Source organism: Falco naumanni, chromosome 3 (genome assembly GCF_017639655.2).
Source record: "Falco naumanni isolate bFalNau1 chromosome 3, bFalNau1.pat, whole genome shotgun sequence".
Classification (NCBI taxonomy): domain Eukaryota; kingdom Metazoa; phylum Chordata; class Aves; order Falconiformes; family Falconidae; genus Falco; species Falco naumanni.
In genome coordinates, this window is record NC_054056.1 from 89,539,593 (window position 1) to 89,565,165 (window position 25,573).

The following is a 25,573-nucleotide window of genomic DNA, read 5'->3' on the forward strand; positions in this document are numbered from 1 at the left end:
TTTATTTCTTTATTAGTTTATTTGTAAAAGGTACATTGTAATCCTGAGCTACTGCTTTTATACATTTAGCATCATACAAAGACAGATCATTTACAGTTTGATCATTTACATTTATTGTGCTCCAAAATCCTTATCTGAATATCATTTTGTCCTAGCAGGAACATAGATAATTTAAATTACATGTATCCCTGAACATCCACATTAATTTACCCATCTGACCCCATTATCTAAATTACTACAGTCATCTAAATCACTTGGGACATTCCTTCTGAATTTAGCAAAAACTTGTTTAAAACTATAAAGATGGGCAGTGCAAGAACTGGTCCCTCAATCTTTTGTGAATACATCATTAGAAAAAGCTTTCTGCTTCCGTATTCTCTTAGCAAGTCAGTGCTAAAGTACATCTAGTCAATTTGATGGAATGGTCCAAGTAATAGTTTACTCATTTTCTTATTACAGCAGTTACTGTGAATTTACAGTGTCTCCCTTTGCAGTGACCAGCGTATAACTCTCCCAAACAAGGAAAGTCTGACACAATCAGAGGAAAGTGAGACAACCCATCACCATCTTATTGTCACCTACGTGACACTGAAGTATTACGAAACAAGTCATATGAAATGCTTCCCTTAGACCCTGTAAAGGAACTTGTACGAATATCCAGAGTTAAGTTCCATAACCCGAACATGGCTTTTAGGATTTGCCAGTTTAAAAAAAAAAAAACCAACCCCAAAACCAAACACCTAATTCCCAGGATCCTTGAGAAGAAAGCATTTATCCTAACTTAAATCCAATCCTGGATAAATGGAAATTTAATTGGACTACCAAAATAGCATCTCTCTACCTGAAAAATCTCAAAGCATACAGTGTTTACAGATGTCTCTCTAGCAACAGTGTCAGTCTTTTAAAGTACAGTCATAACTTTCGTTTCCTGAATAAGGTCACTATGATCTTAGGCAAAAGATACAGTAAGCAGTTCAAGCAAAATGCTTATTGCTTAGGTTTTAAAGCAAGCCACTTTAATTTTATTTAAAATGTTAAGTACAAATGTGAAGCTATTGTAGAAACACTTATAAACACTCTTGCTTTTGAATTCTTACTGATCATCTAGAAAAATGGCAGACGGATTTTAACATAACAAAGGAAATGTAAAACTTAATACTGTCTGTTGAAATAAAATTCAACACCTATAAAGACAGAATTATGAACATGTAAACACAGCTTTAGTATTCAGAGCTAGGGAATCTAGCAGCAAAACAAACTATTTGCATATTATGTAGTGCAATGAACATTTGTTCTTAAGAGACCCCCAGTCTTAAAACTACTTTGAAGAGAATGGAATCCTTACAGGAAAGGTTTTAAAAGTGTCCAAGTTGTAATATCCCAAATTAGTAGATGTTCACCCACTATAATCTAACACCTTCTCTATGCAAAACTGTGCTCTGGATAACTGACTTTAATAGCTCCCCAGTAGCAGGCTCGAATGAGGCAGATTAAACCTAAGAGATAAGCAATAGCCCAAGAAACGTACGTTGCGTGAAATCGCCTGGCAAAATCTTGTGTACCAACCTAAAAAGAGAAAACAAAAATGTCAAACATACAGTACTATCTGATTTTCAGAAAAGAGCAAATTATATTAAGGAGAAGTATTATGGCACCTTTTTAACTCTGATAAGGATAAATCAGATATTTTATTAGCTTAATTTTACACAATCATAGGATAATTGAGCTTGGAAGGGACATCAGGAGGTCTCTAGTACCAAGCTCCCAGTCAAAGCAGGGTCAAGTCTCAGGTCAGACAACGTTGCTCAGGGTTTTAACCCAGATGGGTCCCAAAAAACTCCAACGATGGACAAGACTACAGAAGCCTCTAAGCACACCTCATTGAGAAACATTTTCATAATTTTCAAACTCAAAGTTGTTAAAATCGAAAAATAAATCTGCCTCTTATTAGGGTAGTGGAAAATACTTCATAACCCATTTAAACTCACACAAGAAATTCAGGTTATAATGCAAGTTAGAGGTACAATGAGAATCACATTTTGCAGGTATTTCCTTATACTTACTTTTCTGGGACTGGCAGGTAGAAAGTTGGCTCTAGTAACCAGCACCAAATACTCTAGAGCCAAGCAAGTCAGACTGTTGTTGCTTCATTACTCAGAAAAATGTGTGAGCCTTTTGATTAGTAAATAGCTGGGTTTTGTGTTTTTTAAGATGTTAATAAATATCCAGTTTTACTACTTACAGCTTGTACCAATTAAGAGGCATATACACATTTCTAGATTTTAGAATCCCATTCCCCTTCACTGCACTGGAACTGACATTGCTGGCTATACAGCAATATGTACTTCTGGAAACCTGGAAGTTCTGAGAGTCCTAGCAAGAGCAAGGCATTCTAGTATTTCTACAGGCAAGTAAAACCCTTTTTCATAAAACTGATGTTTTTAGGGAGAGCACATCAAATTTAACATCAGGAAGAAGAAACTCTCAAAGTGCCAGAAAAAAAATTTTTAGGAACATTTCATTTTTCTGGCTAACCCAGATGATTAAGTCATGGTTTTTAAGAGCGATGACAGAAAACACACAAACTTTTGAAGATTTTACTCAAATGCTGGGGAAAGAAGTGCTGGTAGACAAAGGGAGCTCCTTTGTACATGCATACCCTTACACACAGTTGCAAGTGTGTCATAGTACATCACTCACAGTTAATCCAACTCCAATGAAGATGCATATCATTCCAATCGTAATGTATGCACAGCAGCGCCTCCGTGGCAGTGCACTTCCAACAGAAGAACTGTTAGAAAATAAATGGTATTTTAAGTTAAAAAGAAAAAAACAAAGCCCCCTACACAAATAGTAACTCTTCAGCCTAGATGGGGGAAGGGAAAGAACAGCAATACATATACACCATCTTAAGTTTATAAAGTTGTAGGCAAAGTCTGTATTTATACTAAGCAGTAAGAGTCCCCATGTTTGTTTTAAAGGGGAACTATTGGTGAAGGCTATCTAAAAATCTAGGTGCTTACAACAAAGAGAGTGATGCCACACCTACGGAGTGTGTCTACCTCTTATATCCACAGCACACACACAAGTATCTCGAATAGCCTCTGGACTGCAAAACTAGAGTTCGCTTTGTAGCTTCTATGTAGGTTGTAAGACCCTTCAGACTTAATACATCAGTACATGGCTTTAATACTTTCACTGCATTTGTGAAATCACTTCTGCTACCTCAAATGTCATTAACAATAGCTTCCTGCGCTATTTCCTGGAATAGTTCACTCAATACTCTTGAGTGAACTAGTTCTCAAAGATAAAGAAACCAAACTATTTTAGTCACAAACGTGAAAACTTTCTCATGTTCAACACTTAGAGACTGAAATTCTTTAGGCACACTTCAGTCAGTTTTAGTAACTTCAAAACATGAGAAGTTAAATTTTTTTTATTTTTTTTAAGAAAAAGTTCTACCACAAGTTACATAAGCTGAACAAATCTCTGCTGACAACCAAGGTGAATAAATCCCCTGGAAGTTTGGTCACTCATTGTCTAGACTATAAACTCAGAGACAGACAGCTTTGGTTTTACCTGCTGCATTAAGCTATTACAGTGCTGCAGTCAAACTGAATATAATATGCAAATAAACATTAGGATTCGTTACTATAGGTCAGAAAAATTATTCCAGAAGCTTAGCATACACATCTTGAGTCACATATACACCATCACCTACAGCTATACTAATGAGGAAAACAGGAACATGATTTAATTCCATTGAAACACAGTGAACACATAGGTCCACTGAAAGGACTAGAGGCACAGAGGTTCTTTCATAAAACACGTACAATCTATCTTAGAAGTAGTTTGAAGCAGGTTATCATTAAATACTTCATCCCATTCTGGGAGATCAACACACTTTTGGAAATACTCTGATGTCTGTACCTCTATGTTCAAAGATGCAAGGGAAAATCCTTTTCATCTCATGATATTTCAACATATTTAAAATAAATGTGTAACAGAAGAAAGCATTGCTGAACTATTGAAGTAGTATATCTGTCACATGACTGACCAAATTTCTGGCTCCAGTTAATTAATTACATAGTAAGGTCTCATATGCTTAGCATGTGACCAGAATTTTTTAAGCATTCATCTTAGAAAGCCTTCAAATAGGTTCGTTTAAGCAGCTTTACTCCAATATTATTTCTTTACAAGGAATTTCTAAAATGTTCCAAGGGGAAAAAAAATAATAATAATAATAAAAAAAAAAAAATCGCCAGCCAAACAGAAATCCAAAAGCCTGAATCCTTAAATGAACACACCGAGTTTCATCTTGCAAGGCAAGGGTTGAATACACTGACCACTCACAAGCCCTCTGTTACACATTTTCAGAAAAGAAAAAGTCCTAAAACTGTTCTGCTCATTAATTTCTCAAGAGAAACTACTTCTGTCCAAAAGCCTCACCATACACATTTGGGATGCGATTGGGGGGGCAGTATGACTAGGGTATGATAATCCCCAAATAGGGAAACAATGGTATCTTACCCTCTCTCACACACACACTCCCCAGAGCCACCCTAAACACTTCTATGGCCATTCTATGCTGTCTGATTCCAAGCTGCATAAGGAAAAAACCCCAAACAATATAGAAGTTTTATAAAAGGGAAGAGGGAGGAGGTTTCTCCAGAAGCCGAACTGATGAGCACTGAGCTTGCCAAACTGACCTTAGGTTGCCTCCTTTGGAGGATTTCTTGATTATGTACTCAGAAAGTTAATTCTATTACAGAACTGGATACCTTAAGATAAGCTGGCAGAAATGTCATGTTCAATACACCTAGAGCACAGATGGTATCTACTGCACTGTGTATTTCACATGGAGACAAAGCTCATTTTGGGAAAGAGACCTTCGCTTTCAGAGCTGTCTGACTTATGATCTTATTTTTTTAACCCTAACACAGGTGCCATGTGTATTTTCCATCTGTATTTCTCTCAAGCTCTGTCCCCTCCTATCCAGTAAGGAGGGCTGAGGGAGAAACCATCACCTCAAGTACTGCAAAAAGGGAAACAAATAATGTCTTAATTTAACCGCCTTTCTCTTTCCACAGAAAGCAAAGATGAAATAATTACATTAAGTTTCTATGGTCACATAGCAGACCTGGGAATATCTAGCTACCCCAATAAATCATGATTTATTTTTCATCTCCTGACAGTAATATTAACCACTGAGATACTAAATAGTGAGGCCTCCCTCTAATCACCCCAAATTATACGTTAAAAACCCCAACAAACTTTGAATAAAGCAACTTGAAACCCTATCCCAAAACATACCAATTTCCAAATTTTGACAGGCACATTTAGAGATATCAAAACTGGAGTCAAGAGAACATTTTCAAGTCACAGGAGCAGCTGTTTCCATTGTAGGACTAACAAGTGTGGACTTACTACAAAGCTATGCAGAAGGCAGTGATTCTTTCTTTCTAAGCTGCTGCTAAGGAAGCAAAGGCACCTGCCAGACCTTCAGGCAGCACCAGATATAAAAGACACCAAAGCCAATTTAGCATCAGGTAGTAAATAGAAAAGGGGAAAGCCACTGCAAGGGACAGAGGCTATTATTAGAGGAATAGAACATTAATGCAGGATCTCTTGTGCTCCAAATAATAGGAGTTATTGCCAGGATTTCAGACATGCTTTTAGAAAGGTTTCCAAGACAAAGATCAAAATTTTGAAGGTGAGCAGCACTGCTGAAACTAGCCTCCATGGTAGTGACATAGGGTTCCAATACCTCTCTCTCCTAAAGGTCCTGCAGACTTTACAGGGTAAAAGTGTTATAAATTCAGTAGGGTTCATCATTTTGTCAGACCTTAAAAAGAAAAATAAGTAGGTTCTAAAGGAAAAAAGAAAAAGAGAGATTTGGCATTCTGAAATAAAGTGTACCCTTCAATTCTCTTTCTAGCAACTGAGTTCATGATCCTGACGTTTCTAGATGATTTAGTATGCAGCCTGGGAAACAGAGCAGCAGACAAAATAGCTCCTGCTTCTTCTCCATCATTAAATGAGAAAAATACTAGAAGCCTTCCCTAAACCTCTCACACTTTCAGGAAACAAGCTGATAAATATTTCATATTTTGAAATACAAAAGAACACTGAACTGTAAAAAGAAAGTTTCTCCCCTATTCCCAGGTGTTATCTTCTACACTATAAAATAAAATACTGCAACAATTTCTTCATTAACTGTATTTGCTGTCCCCATGCAGTAGATAATGTGCAACTAAGGGCCTACGTCAAGCAGAACCACTATGCATCAGTTGGGCTTCTGCAAACACCTTACCTACATTGGCAAGGCCAGGTTTGCAGCCCACTTCCAAAGAGATTTGGTCTTTTACCAAAGCAGTGATTTTATTATCTGCATCACAACTGATTTAGTCTATTTCCCAAGGTATTTTGAAAAAAACCCAGACTTTGTGGGGGAGGGGGAGAATAAAAACACAGGGCAGTGACACAGACAAAAAAAAAAAAAAGTATGTCACAAAATAACTTTGTGACCACAATGGTAACAGGTAAATGGGATTAAAAAGAAACAATAAACCCAAGATCTGTTTCCCCCAACATCCAGATATAAAAGCTTCCTTTGTTTATGTGCTCTGAGGCATGATAGCTTTATTTTCACTGAACATTGTTTCATTATTGATCTTTTCGTGTCATAACTCCTAATTTCCCCTGAAGTTTTACAAGGTTTTCTTAGTATTAAGATCTAGTCTCATCAACCAAATAGGTGGTCACAAAGAAGCTATTTGTAGAGATTCACTGCACTTTTAAAAAAATCTGAAACAAAATAATGAAAATTATTTAAGAAACTCTTAAGTCTCAAGAGAAGCCTTCTTGAAAAAAACATAGTGTTGCAGTGATTCAAGGTGCCTTTTGCCTCAGTCAGGGAAAAAAAAAAAAAAAAAGACTACCCTTTTTTCAGTGACAATCATCAACTGAGTCAACAGAAGGAATGACTAGTTTTGGATCTGACTAGTCAGCTATTAATGAAAGGAGTTCTGCATTAATAAACTAAAATAAAGAATCCCACATTCCCTTCTGACTACTTGGCTACAGGTATGACAACCTCTAACAAAGAGCTGATAGAAAGCAGCAGGTCACTGCAGTTATTTATTCCATCATCACAACTCAAAGCTCTGCCTCACCTGTGCTGTGCTCTAAACCCATGCATTGCAATGTTTATGCTGCTGGAAGTACAGACCTCCTGACCATCACATCTCAAAAGCAGAAAGACACCAAGCAACTCATTCAAAGCTAAATCACAATATTCCATAGTTTGCATACTCAGCCCAAGGACAGAAATGCCCATTTGTTAAAATCTAGTTTGTATTCTGGAATTCAGTTGCCAAACAAGCTATAATTTTCACAAATTGCACTGCAGAGCTGCTCCAGTTTTATTACATAAAGTGCACACTTTGCACTTTATAGACAGAAATACTAAGAAATCCTTCGACTCAAGCTGGATTTTAAAATACAAAGAACATAAATCAACAGAAGACAGACCAAAAGATCACACAGTATGACTCTTGGACTGTTGCTTAGAGCATTTGGTAGTGGTGGTATTGTTGGGGTTGGTTTTTGTTTATTTGGGTTTTTTTTGTTGTGGGTGTTTATTTTTTTTAAGTTAAACAGCTAATAATTTTGTACCTAAGCAGAGTGAATAAAAAGAGCCCAGGTCAGTTATCAAGCGTGACATGATAAAACATAAAACATAGTTGCAACTAGTTTAAAAACAAACAAACCAAGCCACAAAACACCAACCCCTCCCCCAGAACTGAAGAAACTAAATGCAATTAGTCAGTAAAAATACCCAGCTCCGATGAGATGTTGCTTTGCAGGGGAGTTTATTTGGCCTAAGCAAATTAGAACATCTCCACTACTCCACACCCAACTGGTTACACTCCTGAGGTTAAACGTACCAGTAGACTGACATCTCTACCAAGTATTCCAGTTAAAGTTTTCAATCACTGTTGAAGGTCAAGCCATACCAACACTTACAATACATTTAACCTAAGCCTTCTGCTTCCTAAGAGACCTGCTAGTTTTCCTACGACATGCAACACAGCTCTGGTCCTCCATTCCCAGTGGAAAACACACTTGCTCCTTCAACTGGAAACTGCACTTGCACATCAAAGGAAGACAAATATTTAAATAAATCAGCAGGACAACAAAGTCTCTGAAATAACATTTTTAAGTCTTGTTTCATACCCTGTGGTTGAGATCCCATACAAATTTAAAGTATGTTAGTAGTGTAGCTTTTAACAACAATTCAAACCAAGTATTCCTGACCTCAGATAAGAAAGGCCAAACACCCAAAAAAGCCAACCCCAAACAAAAAACAAACCATAAAAAACTTACAGCTCTTGTATTCTAATTCTTCTCCTTCTTACTGAAGTAATAGCAAATGAGTAGGTGAGTTCTTCCACAGTAATTCAGAAACATTAAACAAACTAATGCATTAAGATCCTTAACACAAGTTAGTTGTTGCATTTATGAAATCAGTAAAATTTTTAAATTAAGACAAGATTATTTCTTTTCGTCCTTTTACAATAAGGCAATTCAAGTTCTACATTTAAACATGACATCTGATTAACTGCACAAAATGGTAAAATTTCAAGGATGTAGAGTTATTAATTTTAGCAACCCATTCCTGTCTCTATTGTTAGCAGCTTGTTTTTGCCTCTAGCAATTCAATCAGAGCATTTTAATAAATACAGGTTGGATTTGTCAAAGTTACTGATTTGTGCATAAAGAGTGGAGAATTCATGTGCACATAACATGCTCTTTAGCCTTGAAGTTCAGATGAGCATGGCAAAATGATCAGCATGACACACATTTTACTCCCAAGACTTTTACAGAACAAACGCTGGCAACTTATTTAACAGTTAATTTACGTAACCTTAACTTACATTTTTTTGCAGTGTGGGCATTTTGCTAGTGTATTAAACCTCAGTTCCATCCACTGTAAAAAAGAAAAAATAAAAAAGGTTGAAAAACTGGCCTGAGAAAATGTTGTACTTCATGTGAAATGTCACTGAAAACATTTTGCTTCTCAGGCTTTCTTTGACTTGTTTCTTGCTTTCTTCCATAAATGGGATGCCCTTTTGACAGTGGCAACATAAGTTTGGGATTTCCATGTGAACATTTCCCATGACTTGCCTTGGTATTACAAGACTCACTTGATGTTATGTGGTTTCATCCACAAGCACAGTATGGGCAACGTGATAATATCAATACAGTTTCTTCTCTTACTTACACAACTATGAATATACCCCAAATCACAATAAGTGTGTTTTCTTTGGCACAATTACAGATAGATACATTTTCTCATCTTTACCCAACACTGCATCATCTGTGAAAACTAAGTTAAGTGTGCACAGAAAGGTTAGTTAAAGAATATAAGACTTAGACATCTAGTTTCTAAAATATCAAGAAAATAGAGAGCACTATTGAATACTTACATGACATTTTTTAAAAGTTATATATAAGAGCATACACGACACGGTTATAACCTTCCATGCACAGACTAAAACCAATCTGGGAAACGGACTTAGTGAAAGCAACGCCTGGAACTACCTCACCCAGAGGATACACAGTCATATACTTTTTAATTTTAAAACAGCAGGTTTTGTTGAATTTCATTCTGTGGTAACAGAAGCAGTAAACAAGCATTTCAAACACGTTTGCCTTTAACAAGGCAGTAAGATTATCATTCTTTGCTCTGCAGTTCTGTTGTAATTGCAGCTCTCTTCTACTACCTTTCTCAGCTGGAGGTAGTCAGTAGGGTTTCCAGGTGAAGTATAATTCTCCTCTCCCCTCCCCTCCCAGCTTATGCAGAAGTCACACTGCAAATTACTAGAAGGGGAAGAAGCCACAACATAGACCACCAATGCCACCATTTGGATCCTCCTTATCTCTGAGACATCAGAAGTTGGTCTACTGAAGCGACTAGTGTTATAACTGCTAAAAACAAATCAAAATCAGAGCACATCCTTGTATGGAAAACAGCACCTACCTGCAGCACAGCACCTTTTAAACACTGAGAAGAAATAGATGACTTCATGTGCAAAGGAAGAGGATGTGGCTTGTAATGCCTTGCCAGTACGAGCAGGTTTTGCTGTGAGCAAGGTTCTGATCTATAGCATTTAAGAGTGCATTTTCCTGCCTCTTGAAGGTCTCCCTCAATTTATTTACTTCTCATGGGGACAGTTCACTAAAATGAAAGGTTTTTTTTTTCCTGGTTCTGAAGTACTAAAGAATAACTGTGTAACTGGTATTGTATTTTAAATTTATTTGTTTACAAAGGCTTGACCAAACTGATTTACCATAGTTCTACTTTATCCCTTAATAAATTGAAAGCTTCTGTAATATTCCCCAACTGAGCAACGCTTTTTAGGAGAATTAATTCTGCTTCCACATTCCTGACAGAGAAGCAAGTTAGCTGTTTGCCATCCCTGTCAAAACCTACTTAAGTTCCCTTAGTTCTACACAGTAAAAGTGTGATAAAGTGCAATTGTCAGTACCAGAGATGGACACAGGCCTCTTCAGAGCTGTTCTTTCAGCTTTTTAAGCTGCAATTCCAGAAATACAAGGCAGTCTAAATCCAGGACTTGTATTTTACATGTTTGTAATTCAACTTCACTTTTGTACACTAGTTTTATCCCAGCGTAGGCAAATCCATCTCCTAAGTTACTCATTAATGATCTTTCTAGGGTTTTATGTTAAGATTTCTGATTATTAGCCATAATTATAAATGGATACAAACTCAAATGCATTTGGGCTCAAAATATTTATGGGAGGAAAAAAAAAAAAAAAAAAAAAGAGATACTGATGATCTGTTCTCATTGAGAGTTACCTGCAAGTAACAGAAGCACCAACTGTTACGAGGTCTTCTGCACATACTGGACATATTTGCAGAAAAAGAACAAAAATGTGATAAGACCTTCAAATGACAAGAATTCAGATCACATTAGCACAGTGGGGAAAGGTTATTTTCACATACATTCTAATTTGTGGAGTTTTGATGGATTAAACAAAGTAGTTTAAATCATGCTTAAAGCTGGTTTGTTTTTTTGTTTAAAACATATTCGAATGATTTACAGTACCTAACCTTGTTTCATGTTGTTAAGAAAACTTGAAGAACATGAAATTTAGTTCCCTGCTGAGAATACAAACTGAACAATACAGTAAATGATAGCCCAAATGCCTGGTTAGATGTACCGAAACACAGATGAGGATTTCAGAAAGCTCTTCAGTGTTTCAACTGTGGACAAAACTAGACATCCATCAAAGGAACTACTAGAAGACTATGTCAAACCTTCTTCCTTCCGAGCCTAAAAGAGTTCTCAGTGCATTCAGTACAAGGGCAGAGGGACAAGACAGACGTAGACATAAATGCACATACACACCCCTACAAACAGCTGTGAAGCTTCCCCTCTGCTCCCTCCCCCCCCCCCAATGTCCTTTGGGAAAGCAAAATGCTTCTGCATATTTAAATATTTTTTATGTTTTCTAAAGAATTTGAAGGATTTTCTATTCCGTTATTTTTTGAGAAATAATTTTCATATTTGATCTGTTTAAGAAAAAAAATTGACAGCACAATTGATGAAGTGCAGTCCTCGGCCTACAGCCTGAGGCTTCCACAGTTTGATGCTGGCTTCTTGTCCTTGAGGGTCTCTCCAGTAGCAAGAGGTTGAGGGAAGGGGGGACAACACAGGGACAGCCATTTCCAGAGGCAACTCAGCCTCTGACAAGCACAAATCATCACAGGCAGAGGCCCTTGGGAAATGGGTTGCAGGGAATGTCTTACTGCTGGCAGAAACAGTAAGTCAGCCACAGCATAAGTCCAGCAGCTCTCAAAAAAGCCCAAACCAGATCAGATTGCAATTTAAGACGACAGTTAAATGCTTGTCCTACCCTCATTTTCTATTCTGCCACTTCACACACACCCCGTCTGAACTCCAAATCTGCCAGAAACAGCGGAAATCTTAACACAGAAAAGGCTGCTCTCAGGTTACCACGGAAAAAAATAATCTGATTAACAAAATTTAAGTAATTAGGGATAGTTCAGCTACGTATCACTTCAGTCATTCTCCCAGCTAAGACAGAGAAACTTTAAGGTACTCCACAGGTGAAGCATGTTTTTAATAATTCGTAAAAAACCCTGCCTCCCATATGTAGAGGCACAGAAAGCACTGCCCATAGTTATGATTTCATATGGAGAAGAAAAAAGTTCTTGGAAAGGTGAACAAGTTGATACTTTTAAACCCACCCCCACCCCCCACCCCCAGAACAAGCAACTGGCAATTTTACTTGTCCACCTCAAGGATTCTAGCTTTACCTGTCTATTTTATTTATTTTTAAGTAAAGTAAAAGAGAAGCCTTACTGAGTTGCAGAGAGATGCATCTATTACATATTTGCTTTACAATGTGGTGATATCAAAGGGCAGAAATACCCTCACAGCCACTGAGTTTCTAGGCTGGCTACAGCACTTCTATTTTTTGCTTCTCTGTTCACTGTCAAACCCAAGGAATTTCCTCATTTTTCTTAACTAAAAATTTTACTTGCAGGGTATCAAACTTAGTAACAGAAAAAAGCAGAAGCAAAAGAGGGGTGGGAAAGCTTGTGTAAAGCAAGAAAAAGGGCTTGCTTCTTGATAACTCTGCATAAAAGAGCACAAACTTCAATTTCCTTATGATTTTTGAGGGCTTCTTTTCAATGTACTGTGAAACGGTAAATTGGTCTTACTAGCCGATAGGACTATGAAGTTCAAAGTGATGCAGTTCCCTACAGCAACCACCAGATCTGAAGTCACACATACAAAGCTTGCTGCTCTCCACAGCTGCCTGAGAGGAGGCTGTAGGCAGCTGGGGGTCGGTCTCTTCTCCCAGACAAGAAGTGACAGGACAAGAAGAAATGCCCTCAAGTTATACCAGGGAAGGTTTAGATCGGATATTCGGAAAAATTCCTTCACTGAAAGTATGTTCAAACACTGGAACAGGCTGCCCAGGGAGGTGGTGGAATCACCATCCCCGGAGGTGTTTAAAAAACACCCACATAGATAGGGACATGGTTTAGTGATGGACTTGGCACTCCTGGGTTACTGGCTGGACTTCACATTCTCAAAGGTCTTTTCCAAACTAAGTGTTTCTCTGATTTTGGGAAATTCTAAGTCAGAAAACTTAGCCTTTTAAGGCATAATCTAGTAGTTACAGACAAAACTAGCCTTTATGAGTCGAGTTTTGTTTTCCCCCTTATATTCACCTAAAGGAGTTCAAGTGTAAACTACAGAACTAATTTGGGCTGCAATTATAGAAAGCAAATAGGGGACAGACGCAAATAAAACTCCCATGCTTATGAAAACCCCCAAAGATAGGCCAATAACTTAGCAATAAGAATTTGACTTCACAGCACTGACTCTCCCCAATAAGAAAGAAAAAAAAAATTAAGTCCCATAGTAGACACAGTCTTTTGTGTTAAGAGACCACATTAAAACTTATTACCAGAACTGTTCTACAGCACCACTTTTGCCTGTGCAGCTTTAAAGCTGTGGTAAAATACGTACTTGCATTACAAAATGAAGTTGTGACTGTATGAAACTACAGCGTTCATGCAGGCACTTGAAGTTTGTAACATGCTACTATATTATTTAAAAAGCTAAAAGAAAAGGCAACCTTTAATAAAACATTCCTGTGTTAGAATATGTACTTGAAATGGCCTTTTTCTTCCATAGATCCAGTGGTTTTCTGTTAGTAGCACTATTCTATATCATATACAATGTTTTTACTAGTTAAGTTCGCACACAGACTTGCATTTAAAAAAAAAAGGCGAACAGAACACCCCCTCCAGCTATCTAGTTACAGACTACAGTGCTTCAGCAAGGCTTATGACAGATTATTTTTTTTCCCCAAAAGACAGGCAGAATTAGTAGAATATATCTCAAGCATCTCTGTAATGGTTTCTCAGATAGTACATTACTTGTAAATTCATAATCAAATTCCTAGCTTTCCTTAAAAAAAAAAAAAAAAGTTAAGCGCAGTCTTCTGCTCCCTGCATTCATCATCTATTATAGTAGTTAAGCCATTATAGCACACCCCACTGATCCATAAACCCGAAGGAAAAGATTTGAAGGCACAAGTCTATTCCATTATGGAGCCCATCACAAGCGAACTCTTCTCTCACTGCTGATACAAGCCAACATGGAGTGCCATCCCCTAAGCTTCCTTTGTCCTTTCACAAAACGCACCTGAGAATTCCCTGGCCTTTATGCACCTTATGAACCTTTGTTTCAGGAGTATAACACCACTCTAATTGCTGTGCAGGTCCTTCAGCTGTACCACTTATCTTAGTTACCCCATAACTCACAAACCTGACAAATATTCAAGCACTGCTAGATGACACTAAAGCTAACTTAGTTCTGTATTGCACTCAAAATTCAAGTATGGCAGCCCCTTATCCACGTAAGAGGCTGCAAACAGTTCAACAGCAAAAGAGCATTCTTGCATCCTTCCACTTCAAAAATGGGATCAACTGTCAACCTCACACATAAACCACAACCTCCACTTTTATAACGATTGACAGATATGCTAAAGGCAAACAGCTTTCAGGGGTCCATAGAGCAGTGGCAGAACTGCTGCCTTAGCCACTGAAGAACATAACCAGCACTGCAAGCCTAAGAAGAACCTGGAAGCACAACTTCCTTTTCCAGCACTGTCCACTCACATCACTAAGCAATAAGAGTAACTTTGGGCTTTATCCATGCACGCACAGAAAGACTGTTAAAAGTTTTCTTGAAATGCATGTGAAGATAACCATATAGAGGCTATACATCCATAGGAATATGACCACAGAAGACAATTCAGTTCCAGAATGATGCCATGGAGTGAGGCAATGTACTCTTCAAAAAGTGCTTACAACAAATGGCTTGAGGGATAGCACAGTGAGGTGAAGAGAAGAATCTGATGCTTTACTTACCAGGAATGTATTTCCACAGTGCCCACATACCACTCTAGTTCCATCTGGTTGGACTGGCAAGGCAGGCTGAGCTGGCTGCTCTTCTGGGATCAGCATTACTGGACCAAGAGTAATGATGCGTCTACTGTGTTAGGAACATTAGATGTACATGTAATTAAGCTAGCAAAAGAGAAGGACTACGCGTTGGAAGCAATTAGCAGTCACTACCAAATATTTTACACTTTTAAACTATTTTGCTTTTTAAACAGATGATGTACCCGGTTTTGATCTCTCTCCAAAGTGTTTTCCTTTTCAGTTTTGAAAACATTCTCTTTCACCATAAGATCAGCCATGCAAGCCAGAACCCTGTAGAGATCAAAGACTTGCCATCATATGGCAGAAACACTCCCCAGGAAAATGAAATCTTAATACCCAGGCTGAGCAAGCCCATGAATTGCAACATACTCTTTCTACATGGTTCATGTGGATGTGTAAGGACTCTTCTGTAACCTAGTTCTCCTCCCCAAGTCAGATGCTCTTCCATCCCACACTTCTGACAACCACATCAATATAAGCAGCTTATCTGCATTTGTACAGTAAAAATTGCATTCAAACTGAGCGAACTAAGAAAGAAAACCATCCCAGGTTGACTAAATGCAATTAATTTACTTTTTTAAAAAGTTTGTAACTATAATTAAACTGGAAACGCATTACACATAAAAGCGAATACAATTTGTCCATCCAGAATTACAGCATGCAAATTAAACAATCCAAAGCAGAATGAGGATCAGACTTCCTAGCATGAAAAAAAAGTAAATGGAAAAATTAAAAATTATTTAACTTGCACTGCATCTCTCCCCATATACAAGCAAAATTCTGTTTGCGTGGCACCCCTTCAATCTGGACCCTTTCATTTAAGGCACATTCCCAACTCTTTCCTTCTAAGTACTTCAGTTTTGCTCATCTTCTAGGCTATCTTAAGGAAACTACTCAGACACACACTTTTGAAATTATTTTAATAAAATCAGGGTGTTTCTGATTCAGCTTGGTTACCAACCATATGATGTATTACAACTGAAGCGTCTTATGAACACTTTTTCACCATCACAAACAATATTTGGAACGTCTTGAAGTTTTCCCCAACACCACACTAGTTAAAAAAATAAAGTAACTGAAACTACCCAAGTTTCAGACAGTGTTTCAGAACCACAACAGCCAACAGACTGGTAACTAGGGCACTTGGTGTGGCAAAACTCCCATTCACGTATCCACAGACCTAGCCTTCATCTCAGTTTCTCTCATTAGAGCTGCACCACTTACAAATTACTCCTAACTTGGTGAGATCTTTAACACCCTAAGCCGAACGGCAAGAACACACTACAGCAATCATGCTTGTTTCTTTTATAACAACTGTGTAAATTAAAGCTGAGGCCTGAGAGACTATTGAAAACTGTAAGAAAGAAGGGAGGGCAGGAGTGAAGCCAACCTACTGCTCCCTCTCCCGTTTCATTCTGAAGACCCCACTCCAAACTAGGCAAAGTAAGCAACCTGTATGTTTACAATAATTAAGTTTGCAAGAAATTATGAATGTTACAAGTCCCAGAAACAAGATGTTATTTTCTTCTCCGTTGTTCTTTATACTATTTTTTTCTTGTGAAGTAACTGAAATGGAGAACACACATTTTGAGACTACCACTAAATACAAAAGAAAATGTTTTCCTCTTTGAAGTTAATCTTAACAAAAAAATAATTTTAAATTAACACTAGTAAAACCTGTGTCTGCATTAATTCAGTGATGCTCTGTAAGGGTCTATGTACAGAGGTCCAGGCTTTAATTTCTTTTAGTTTTAAATATTCAACATTAAGAACACCGTTGCTTTAAAGAAAGCTATCTCAAGGCACTTACAGTTTTCTTATTCTTACCAGTTTGGTCTTGGACAGCCTATTTTCCGAGAGGTATCCTTACAGATAAGGAGACAGTTACATTGACATCTAACATACTTCTTCCCTGAAGGAGGGTTTTTGATTGGCTAGACAAAAAAAAAGGAAAAACAGAAAAACACACCAGAGGATATATCAGAAGACATAGCAATTCATACTTTTCCTCCTAACAGTATGACAAAGCAGAACAACTTCAGTGACAAGCTTTTGCTAACAGAGAAGTACAGTTCCTCCAGGGGAAACTTGAGAGTCAAAACAAAATTAGACGTTTTCCCTCCCTTTCCAGAGAAGGAAATGCAAATTTCCTCACTAGAACAAACATGAGATTCTGCAAACTAATGGAAAAAACATTCATATTTTAGCAATGAAGAATTTAAGACTTCAGTTTAGTCAGTTGTTTAAGTAGTGGTATATTTTCTAAAATCCAGCCAAAACATCAAACAAGCCTCCTTGCCTGGTACAATGGCATTATTCAACAGTGATCACAGTCTAGTTCTCAATCATTAAGAGACTATGTAGACATCACTAACTGTAATCGTATTTTAAACTGTTCCGAATTTATCTTTCTCCAGCCTGGGAGTCAAGTTTCTGGGTCCCTTTCATAGAGCAAATCAAAAGCTGCAAGATTCTTTGTTTGGCTTGAAACTTTATATATTGGCCGGGAAAGAGAGTATTAATGGCAGGTTCTCTACTCCCTCTTAAGTGAGAAAAAAAAGAGTTTTCCTACAGTTTTAAGGCTTCCTGTTTTCTGGACATAATTTAAAGTTCTTTTATTAAAACAAATCTAATCTGGAGGTTTTCAAGCAAATGCCCTCAGTAGCTGTGGAGTTCTGCAGTATCAGATCCTGAAACTAAAACTGGAAGGAAGAAAAAAAAAAAAAACCAAACCAAAACAAAAAACAAAACACACAAACCAGAAGCAGGAGGCCAAATACTGAAGACTTGATTTAAGAAAAGGGAAGGAAGAGTAAAATGGCCTGCAATCACTGGAAAAGAACCTACAATTTATGCATTTCAAAATTGTTGTGTTGTGGTTTGTTCACAACCTAAGAAATTGACTGAATAGTGTTGCAGGAGGAAAGCATACATCCAGGGAGAGGTGTGAGTTTGTTTATTTTAAGAGTAGAAGAAACTAATTCTTCCTTTCTCTTCATCCCAACAAAACCAGTTTCACCCTTCTTTACAGAAGGCTAATTACTTACACAACTTTGCTTGTTGTCCTCCTCAAAATGAAACATCTTGCACAGCCAGCTCAATAGCACCACGATTTATTCTAACTGCATATAACCATACTCGTGCCAGCAACCCTTGGACTTGCATGCTAGCTATATCAGCAGTCGGCTGCGCTGACAGGTCCTTTGCAGGGATGACAGGAAGGGATTCATCCTTTGTAGATGAGACTCTACCAGCAACATACTTCAACCTCCCCCCACTTCCCTCCACACAAAGAAAACACTAAAAATCCATTTTACCGTAGCTTCATTGCAAACTGTGCACTTAACAACATGTTGGTGTAACTTGCCATCCAAATTGATTAGCGACTGGCACACACGGCAGTTTATTACAGGAACACCACTGGCATCTGGACTTGCAATGGCAGTATATGGAGGAGGAAGCTCTGCTGCAAGAGATCAGGAAATCTCAGTTGAAAAACCAAACGGGATCCTAAAAAACTGTCAGCAAAGATAGTCTCTAACAGTCACAGCCTCAAAAAAAAGAAAAGAAAACAATTTTAAAAAAAAAAAAATCAATTTTTTCCTGAGCCCATGACAAACCAGTGAGGAAATCCTCAAGATCCTTCTTGGTATAAGAATCCATGGAATGAGAACAAGTTTAATCAAAATTAATGATTAGCATAAACACAAGACAAACCTAAATTTGCTTTCCTCTTCCCTCGCCTCCCCACAACTTCTATGTACCCAAACATCAACCACAGTTGTACATATAGCATACCAGCAATACAAACACAGTATAAATCACCCCAGAGTAGTGGCATCAGACAAAAGGTTCATCTATGAAACTTTATTTTCAAACCAATTCTTTGCAGTCTTTAGAAAAAAGGGGAGGATGGGACAGAATGACACACACCCAAACCCACCCCAGATTTGTAGCAACCAGAGTGTGGCTTCTCAAGAAAAAGCAAGATACAGGTATGCAAAAGAAGCATAACCAGCATTTGCAGACACATGGAGAGACTGAAACATAGACAACTGTTTATCATATAGTAATAAATACTACAGATAATAGAGAAAAGTCTTATAAAGGAAACGGGTCTTGGATAGGAAGTGCTGCTTCTTTTTTTTTTAGTGCAACAATAGCAAATTCATGCTGTCTTCAAGAAAAGAAAAAAAAAAAAAGATGAACTGAACCATCTAAACTTCTGCTTTTGAGGGTTCCAGATATTTTTGTTGTCCAAGAGCCAAAGCACAGATACACAAGGTCTTAGGTCAGTTATGATAGGCTAAGACAAAGGAGAATATAGGGGCCTTAGTCCCCTGTGGAAAAGCAGATTTCAGCTTTGGCACTCCTGAGCCCATGACAAGCCAGTGAGGAAACCCTCAAGATCCTTCTTGGTATAAGAATCCATGGAATGAGAACAATTCAACACAGCAACCTCTCACAAGCTTATTACCACAATTATTTGGCATGTAATAGCACCAGCTTTTATTTCATCAACAAGTTCATAGCTCTTCAGGTAAACAAATAAGGACTGGGCATATTTAGTTGTTCACAGTTCACTTTTTTGTATGAATTGCTTGAAATATTCTGCAACCTTGGACTTCAATAAATTACTTCATAATTGCAGCCAATAAAATCTTCAGATAAGCAACAAGACATGAGCCTCCTTTCTGTTTACAAACAGCAGTGAACAGGGCAGTATCCTCTGGGGGAGGCAAAGGAAACCACAGGCTATCAAAGCTGAGAAGCCCAAGTATTAAATTTAAGCCTGTAAGAAAGCACTGATCACTCCTTCAGTCTGTTTTAAAGCGAATGTCATAAGATGGAGAGATATAAAAACCCCTGCCTGACCTTAAGATCCAAAACTCATCATAAACCTTTGAAGCAGCATTGCTGTTCAGTGCTTGCTCTCTGCTAACTTGGCCTACAAACCTCCTGGACCTGTACTTAGTTTCACCTCACAGAGGTAGCAGAAGGAAGCTGGCCAACTTGAGGGTCTCAGCATCGCATCCAACATACTGAAATTATTTCAGGTAAGAGACATAGTTAACTTATATACAGCAATGCAATTCTGAAGTCACCATACAAACTGATGCTCCATTACTTCAGCAAGTGAACTTCACAAATTCAGGTTTGATGTACTAGTTGCAGAAACAAATATCCTTAAGAAATACCAGGTAACCTAGAATGTTCTTCTGATATTTTTTTTTTCTGTTTGAGGAATTACACTCTGAGAAAATACAGCATCCAGTCAAAAAGTTTTTGCAACAACATGATTTTGCAGTACTGATACCCTTCATGCAAGGGAAGGGATACTACAAGATGCTAACAAACAACACAAACACACAGAAGACAAAACCCACCCCCCTGCACACTTCAGCAACTGGAAACCACCTCAAGCCTACTAGAACACTGCAGAAAACGGGTCTGAGATTTAGGTAACGGGAATAGCCGGTTCTTGGCTGCAAGTCTTGAAGTCAAGGCTGCTGGAAGGGGGTTTTGGCCATAAGCAGGCTGCTCAGCTGCTCACGCAGTGAGCAGTTGATGCACTTTCTGGCTAGGGAGAACAGGTAGCCATTACACACAAGGCATGTCCAGCTGACTAAATACCAAACTCTGTCAAGACACTCCTACAGTTCAATCCCAGCTTTGTTGCTTTTCAGAAAAGCATCCTCAATCATGTTACAGAACTTATTTGCTTTGTTCTCTCCGTTTCAAGCATGACTTCTCAACTTCATCAGCTAGGCACAGGGCAGCTGTACTAAGGAAAGGCAAACTATCTTTGAAGAGTACTAGGAAGTAGACACACATACACCCTCCCAGCCTTTCAGCTTTCCACAATCCTGGAATACTTTTAAGAATGGGCAACTGTACCCTTCTAGACAATTATAATATTCTATATCCTACTTGTAAGTGACAAGTCTTAGGATTTTTCAAGTTGGTTCAATAAGGTGTGCAAGCACCGACAGACACTGCCAGCCACTTTTCCAGCCTCACACTGAAGCTGCTCAGCTTACAGGTAAGCAGCCTTGCTGTTCCTGTCCTGCTGGCTCAGCAAATTTCAGAAAGCAAGCAAATAATGGCTGCTTTTCAGAGTGTGGTGCTGCAGCAAGTAACATTTGCTATGGAGCAGAAAGCTGGAGGTATCTTGGCACTACAACCTCCATGCTTAAAGAAAAAGTGAATTTGGAAGAGCTCCAAAAAACAAACCAGCAAAAGCCACTAAAATTAACCTTAAAGAAAAGTGTATTTGGAGGAGGGTGGGGGTGCGTGAAAAGGAAAATAAAGGCATTGTCTTGAAGTTCACTGCTCATTACCCTTTAATAAAAATGTTTCAAACCACATTAACATACTTCGTATGACTTTTCTTTTTTTTGACGGCTTGAATTTCAGGCTAACTATAACATCTAAAACCTGTTCGTAAAGGTCCATCATGTTGGTTGTGACTGAATGGTAGACAAGTTTCACAAACACACCAGAGGTTTCAGGACATGTTTAATGAGTTGGTGTATTTCCTGCTACTGACACACCAATTTAAAGCTCCATTATCAGTTTTCCATTAAAAAAATAAACATAAAATCCAATAGTTATTAGTTCAGGAAGACTAGCAGAGCACCCTACCATGCAGTACATCTGACTAATGTACCATTCCCTCCTCACTCTGACAGGATAGAGGATGCAGTGGAAGATATTCACATATTCAACCTTAGAAATGCCTTGTGGTGCTTTCCTCCCATGGTATTCAAAGGGCAGAAACCACAGGTAACACTTACAGCTTACCTGGGTCAACCAGAAATGAATTTGTTTTGTTTATTTGATTAAAAAAAAAACAAAGTAAAAAAGCACTGAATAACTACCTTGCTACAAGAAGCAGAGCTGATGGTCCCACCCCTTGTCTATGTGAAAAGTTTCTTCAATAATGAGCCCTGCATCCACATCGAGAAGATTTTTCTTGCTTGTTCCCATCATTAGGAACAAACACTGAACAAAAATTACCAGGATTCATCCACCCAGCAGCTTACTGAAAAGGGTCAGCTGGATCTCAACTGCATCCCAACAAGGAAAGAGGAGGCTGCTTTCAAACCATGGCCTCTCTAATTTAAAGTTCAGGACGTCATACTGGGCACAGTACATAATTACAGGGATAAATCTATTAATGTACATTCAGGTGACAGTTTGGAAGGCAAAGGGCTTTTTCCTCCTTCCTCTGCAGCTCCACACCAGTAAGGTCATGTTAAACAAGGAAGCTCTGCAGAAAAGGGTTTGGACACAAACCTCATCTCCCCACAAGACTACTTCTTCCCTCTACAGGTAGACTTGCGCTAGGGGGAGAGACAGACTGCCTGTTAGCTGAAAAGGCTGTTTAGCTTGCATAGATCCTTTCACCAAGGATAACTGACAGCAAGGAAGCTAGAGCTACTGGGTCTATGTCACAGCTCCACAAAATTTTCTTCTGCAGATACCTTTTTGTAAGTTTTGTAGAGCTATCTCGTGTGCTTGCTCATGGACTGATCAAACAAGAGATTCTCAACTTGCAAAGAGATGTCTGACATTCAAGAAAGCTCTACAGTTCCTCCTTACTTTTGGGAGCAAGCCACTTTGCTCAAAAGTCGCACGCCACCGCCAGTGCCAAGCTAGTTAACACCAGTTACAGACATGCACTGAAGGCGCAGCAGGACACAGCTACCAACCGAAATGAGCATTTGGGATCCAGCTTGTTTCCAAGTCATGAGTTTTAGCCTGGGTTCAAACAAGAGTTACTGATGCAATGCATTGTCATTACCTTTTAAATCTAAAACCGGATTGAAATGTATGCAGAAGTAATAGTTACAGGATAAGGACTACTAAGAATAAAAACACTGAATACCAGAATTTAAACTAAGGTGGATTTCTAGATTATTCTTTTTTTAAAACTGTAAAACTTAAGGGATTATGCCAATCCTACAGAATCTGATTGAAAACAAGAAGTAAAAAAAAAAAAAAAAAAAAAAGAACCCCACCCAAACTCAAAAAACCTCTGCTGTTTATCAGGCTATACTGATTTGTGCAATTCGAAAGTAAACAGTCAACACCAGCTACAGCACTAACTGAAAAACATTTTTCTATCAGAGGACTAGCTTTCCACGAATTTAAGTATTATTTGAAACAAACAAATGCTCACCCATAGCACTCTAGTTACATACATACGTCATGAATTTAAACAACTAAATAAAAATCCTTCAGAAAGGGCCGACACACTGGAGCCAGTGGTGAGACCAGGACTGTTATCTCACATTTTAAAGTGTACTGCTAGCAAACCTAAACTAATCTTATTTAGTCATGATTCCTTCAGCTTTCTCCCCACAGTGCTGCCTGCTGTAAAGTGTTTAACGTGGGGGGGGGGGGGGGGGGGGGGGGGAATCTATTAATGTATCTCTTAAACCTTCTGATTTACATTTTCCAATTAAAATCTTTTCAGCTACTTACTAAGTATTCAGTATCGATCAACAAGATGATTTTCCAAGTCTGTGCAAGGAAGTTAATACTCTATGGTTAAACCGCGATTCCAGACTGGAAACCACAGTATTTGACAGGCTTTAAAAATAAAGCCAAACCCAGCTACGGCCTTGAAATGTGTTCACAAGGACATCCTAGTGGTTTGGACTTCAGCTGCCACACCGCCCGGAGCCCCTCGGTTACTGCGGCGGAGGGGCGGCCCGGGCGCCCGCCGGGGGTCACGGCTCTGGCGGTCACCGGGGGCTGCGCACTCGGTGCTGCTGCCTCCCTCACACCTCCGCCGGCTGCGCCCCTCCAGCCCTCCGCAGCAACGGCTCTATTACTTAATCCTGCTCCTAATTAATGGGGGAACCGAAGTCCAACAATTACCTTGCAAGCTCCGACATGCGAACGAGTTACAATAAGCAGACCGGTTCGGGCTTGTTCTGCCGCTGCACACCATTTATTATTTTTCTCTTTCCATTTCAAGAGTTCACGCCGGAGCGCGGCGCGCAGCCCGGCCTACCCGGCCCTCAGCGGCGTTACCTGTTGTTCCCCGCTCGCTCCCCCCCGCCGGGGCACTGCGGGCTCTCCCCACCGCCGGCGGCCCCCGGCCCGGCCGCGCCGCCCACCGACAAAGGCGGGGGGAGCCCCCGCGCTGCCGCAACCGAGCGGAGGCGCCGCGTCCCCCCGGTGGGCGCAGGGGCCCGGCCCCCCCACACCCCGACCCGCTCGGGGCCTGCCCGCCCCCTGCCCGGTACAGCCCCGCGGGCGGCGGCTCCGCGGCGCCGGGCGAGCAGAGAGAGCGGCGGCGGCCGCCTTACCTCGGGGGCTGCTGTCCGGCAAATAGGGCGGCGCGGTCGGGGTGACATTGCCGGAGCCGGGCGCGGAGAGCAGCGGGGAGCGCTCGTCCACCCCCTCGGCGGCCATAGCTGCGGCGCGAAGGGCCCTTCCCGCTGCCGGGCGCTCGGCGGGGAGGCAGCCGGGCCGGCAGCACCGGGGAAGGGGAAGGAGCGCAGAGGAAGGGGCTGGGAATGAATGGGACCGGCGAGGGGAGGGCGGCGGGGCGGGGGCTGGGCGAGCCGGGCCTGCCTCCCACCGCTCTCCCGTCACGGGCTAATAAGCGGGGCAGGCCGGGGAGGGCCGGGCTTCCTCCAGCGGAGCAGGCGGGGCAGCGCCGCTGCGGCGGCCCGAGCCGCCCCGGCCGCGGGGAGCCTCCTCTCTGCGGCGGCCCTGCCGCCAGCCGCCAGCCGCAGCGCCGCCGGAGGAGGGCCCGCGGCGAGGAGGCGCGGCCCGGCCCGGCCCGGCCCCCTCGCTGCCCCGGGGAGGCGTGAGGGCGCCCCGGTGCCCCGGCTAGGCAGCCCCCAGGGGGAAGGCCGTCCGCCCGTCGGCGATGGCCGGTAGCAGAGAACAGTAGGTCGAGGGCGGGTTCAGCAGGAAGGTGTCTGGAGGAGAAGCGTAGCAACCTTCTTTTTTAAATATTTTTTTTCCAAGGAAAGTGCTTTTGAGTTTTTTGTATGTTTTGGTTTTGTTCCCACCCCCCACCTCCCCCTGAAACGCTGTGGTTATGAATAGCAGTACTAGGGAAGTCCTGTAGTTGGTTCGACTGGTACCAGTTGCCTTGCCCAGGCGCCTGAGGCTGCAGACCCTTAGGGCTCAGCTGAAGCGTGACTCTGAGGTGACAGTGGTGATGACCTCTAAGGGCACTCAAAACGTGAGGAGATAAATCTACACGTTATGAAATCTGCTCAACTGAGAACCCTCTCCTTAGTGTCACTGAGCTCTCTTGAGGACGTAAGGACTCATTTGCCTAGACTGCCCGCTCAGGCACCATCTGGGAATCTTCGACAAAGAGGGAAAATAGTCTTCCCTGATGAATTTCTCAGCCTATATTGAGATGAGACAGATGTTTGTCACCCATGTGTCGTGTCCTTCTGTTGTCTGTAGGTCAGAGATTGCCAGGCCGTGATAACACCAGCAGATGAGCAGTTACTC

At 40.3% G+C, this 25,573-nt stretch overlaps 1 protein-coding gene across 3 annotated transcripts; it reads right to left on the reverse strand.

The window, feature by feature from the left end:
• Window positions 1-24,813, reverse strand: PIP4P2 (phosphatidylinositol-4,5-bisphosphate 4-phosphatase 2). Of its 3 annotated transcripts, none has more exons than XM_040587313.1 (7): window positions 24,403-24,813; window positions 18,397-18,542; window positions 16,907-17,013; window positions 15,005-15,128; window positions 8,940-8,992; window positions 2,701-2,791; window positions 1-1,566 (listed from the first exon to the last, which is right to left on the reverse strand). In XM_040587313.1, the coding sequence occupies exons 1-7, from the start codon at window positions 24,506-24,508 to the stop codon at window positions 1,423-1,425; spliced, it is 771 nt and encodes a 256-aa protein (XP_040443247.1). In that variant the 5' UTR covers window positions 24,509-24,813; the 3' UTR covers window positions 1-1,422. The 3 variants fall into 3 exon arrangements, with proteins under 3 accessions (XP_040443247.1, XP_040443246.1, XP_040443248.1); XM_040587312.1 differs by having other exon boundaries at window positions 18,397-18,545; window positions 24,403-24,809; XM_040587314.1 differs by lacking the exon at window positions 24,403-24,813 and adding an exon at window positions 23,969-24,108 and having other exon boundaries at window positions 18,397-18,545.
• Window positions 24,814-25,573: the final 760 nt, after the last annotated feature.

Bases quoted from the DNA above. Each gene is read 5' to 3' on its own strand.
- PIP4P2 (XM_040587312.1), bottom strand. From the start codon at position 24,508: ATGGCCGCCGAGGGGGTGGACGAGCGCTCCCCGCTGCTCTCCGCGCCC. The intron at 8,993-15,004 runs GTAAGTAAAGCA...TCTTTTTTACAG, and splicing joins ACTGTGGAAATACATTCCTG to TGGATGGAACTGAGGTTTAA. The intron at 2,792-8,939 runs GTAAGTTAAGGT...ATTTTCTAACAG, and splicing joins TGCCCACACTGCAAAAAAAT to TTCTTCTGTTGGAAGTGCAC.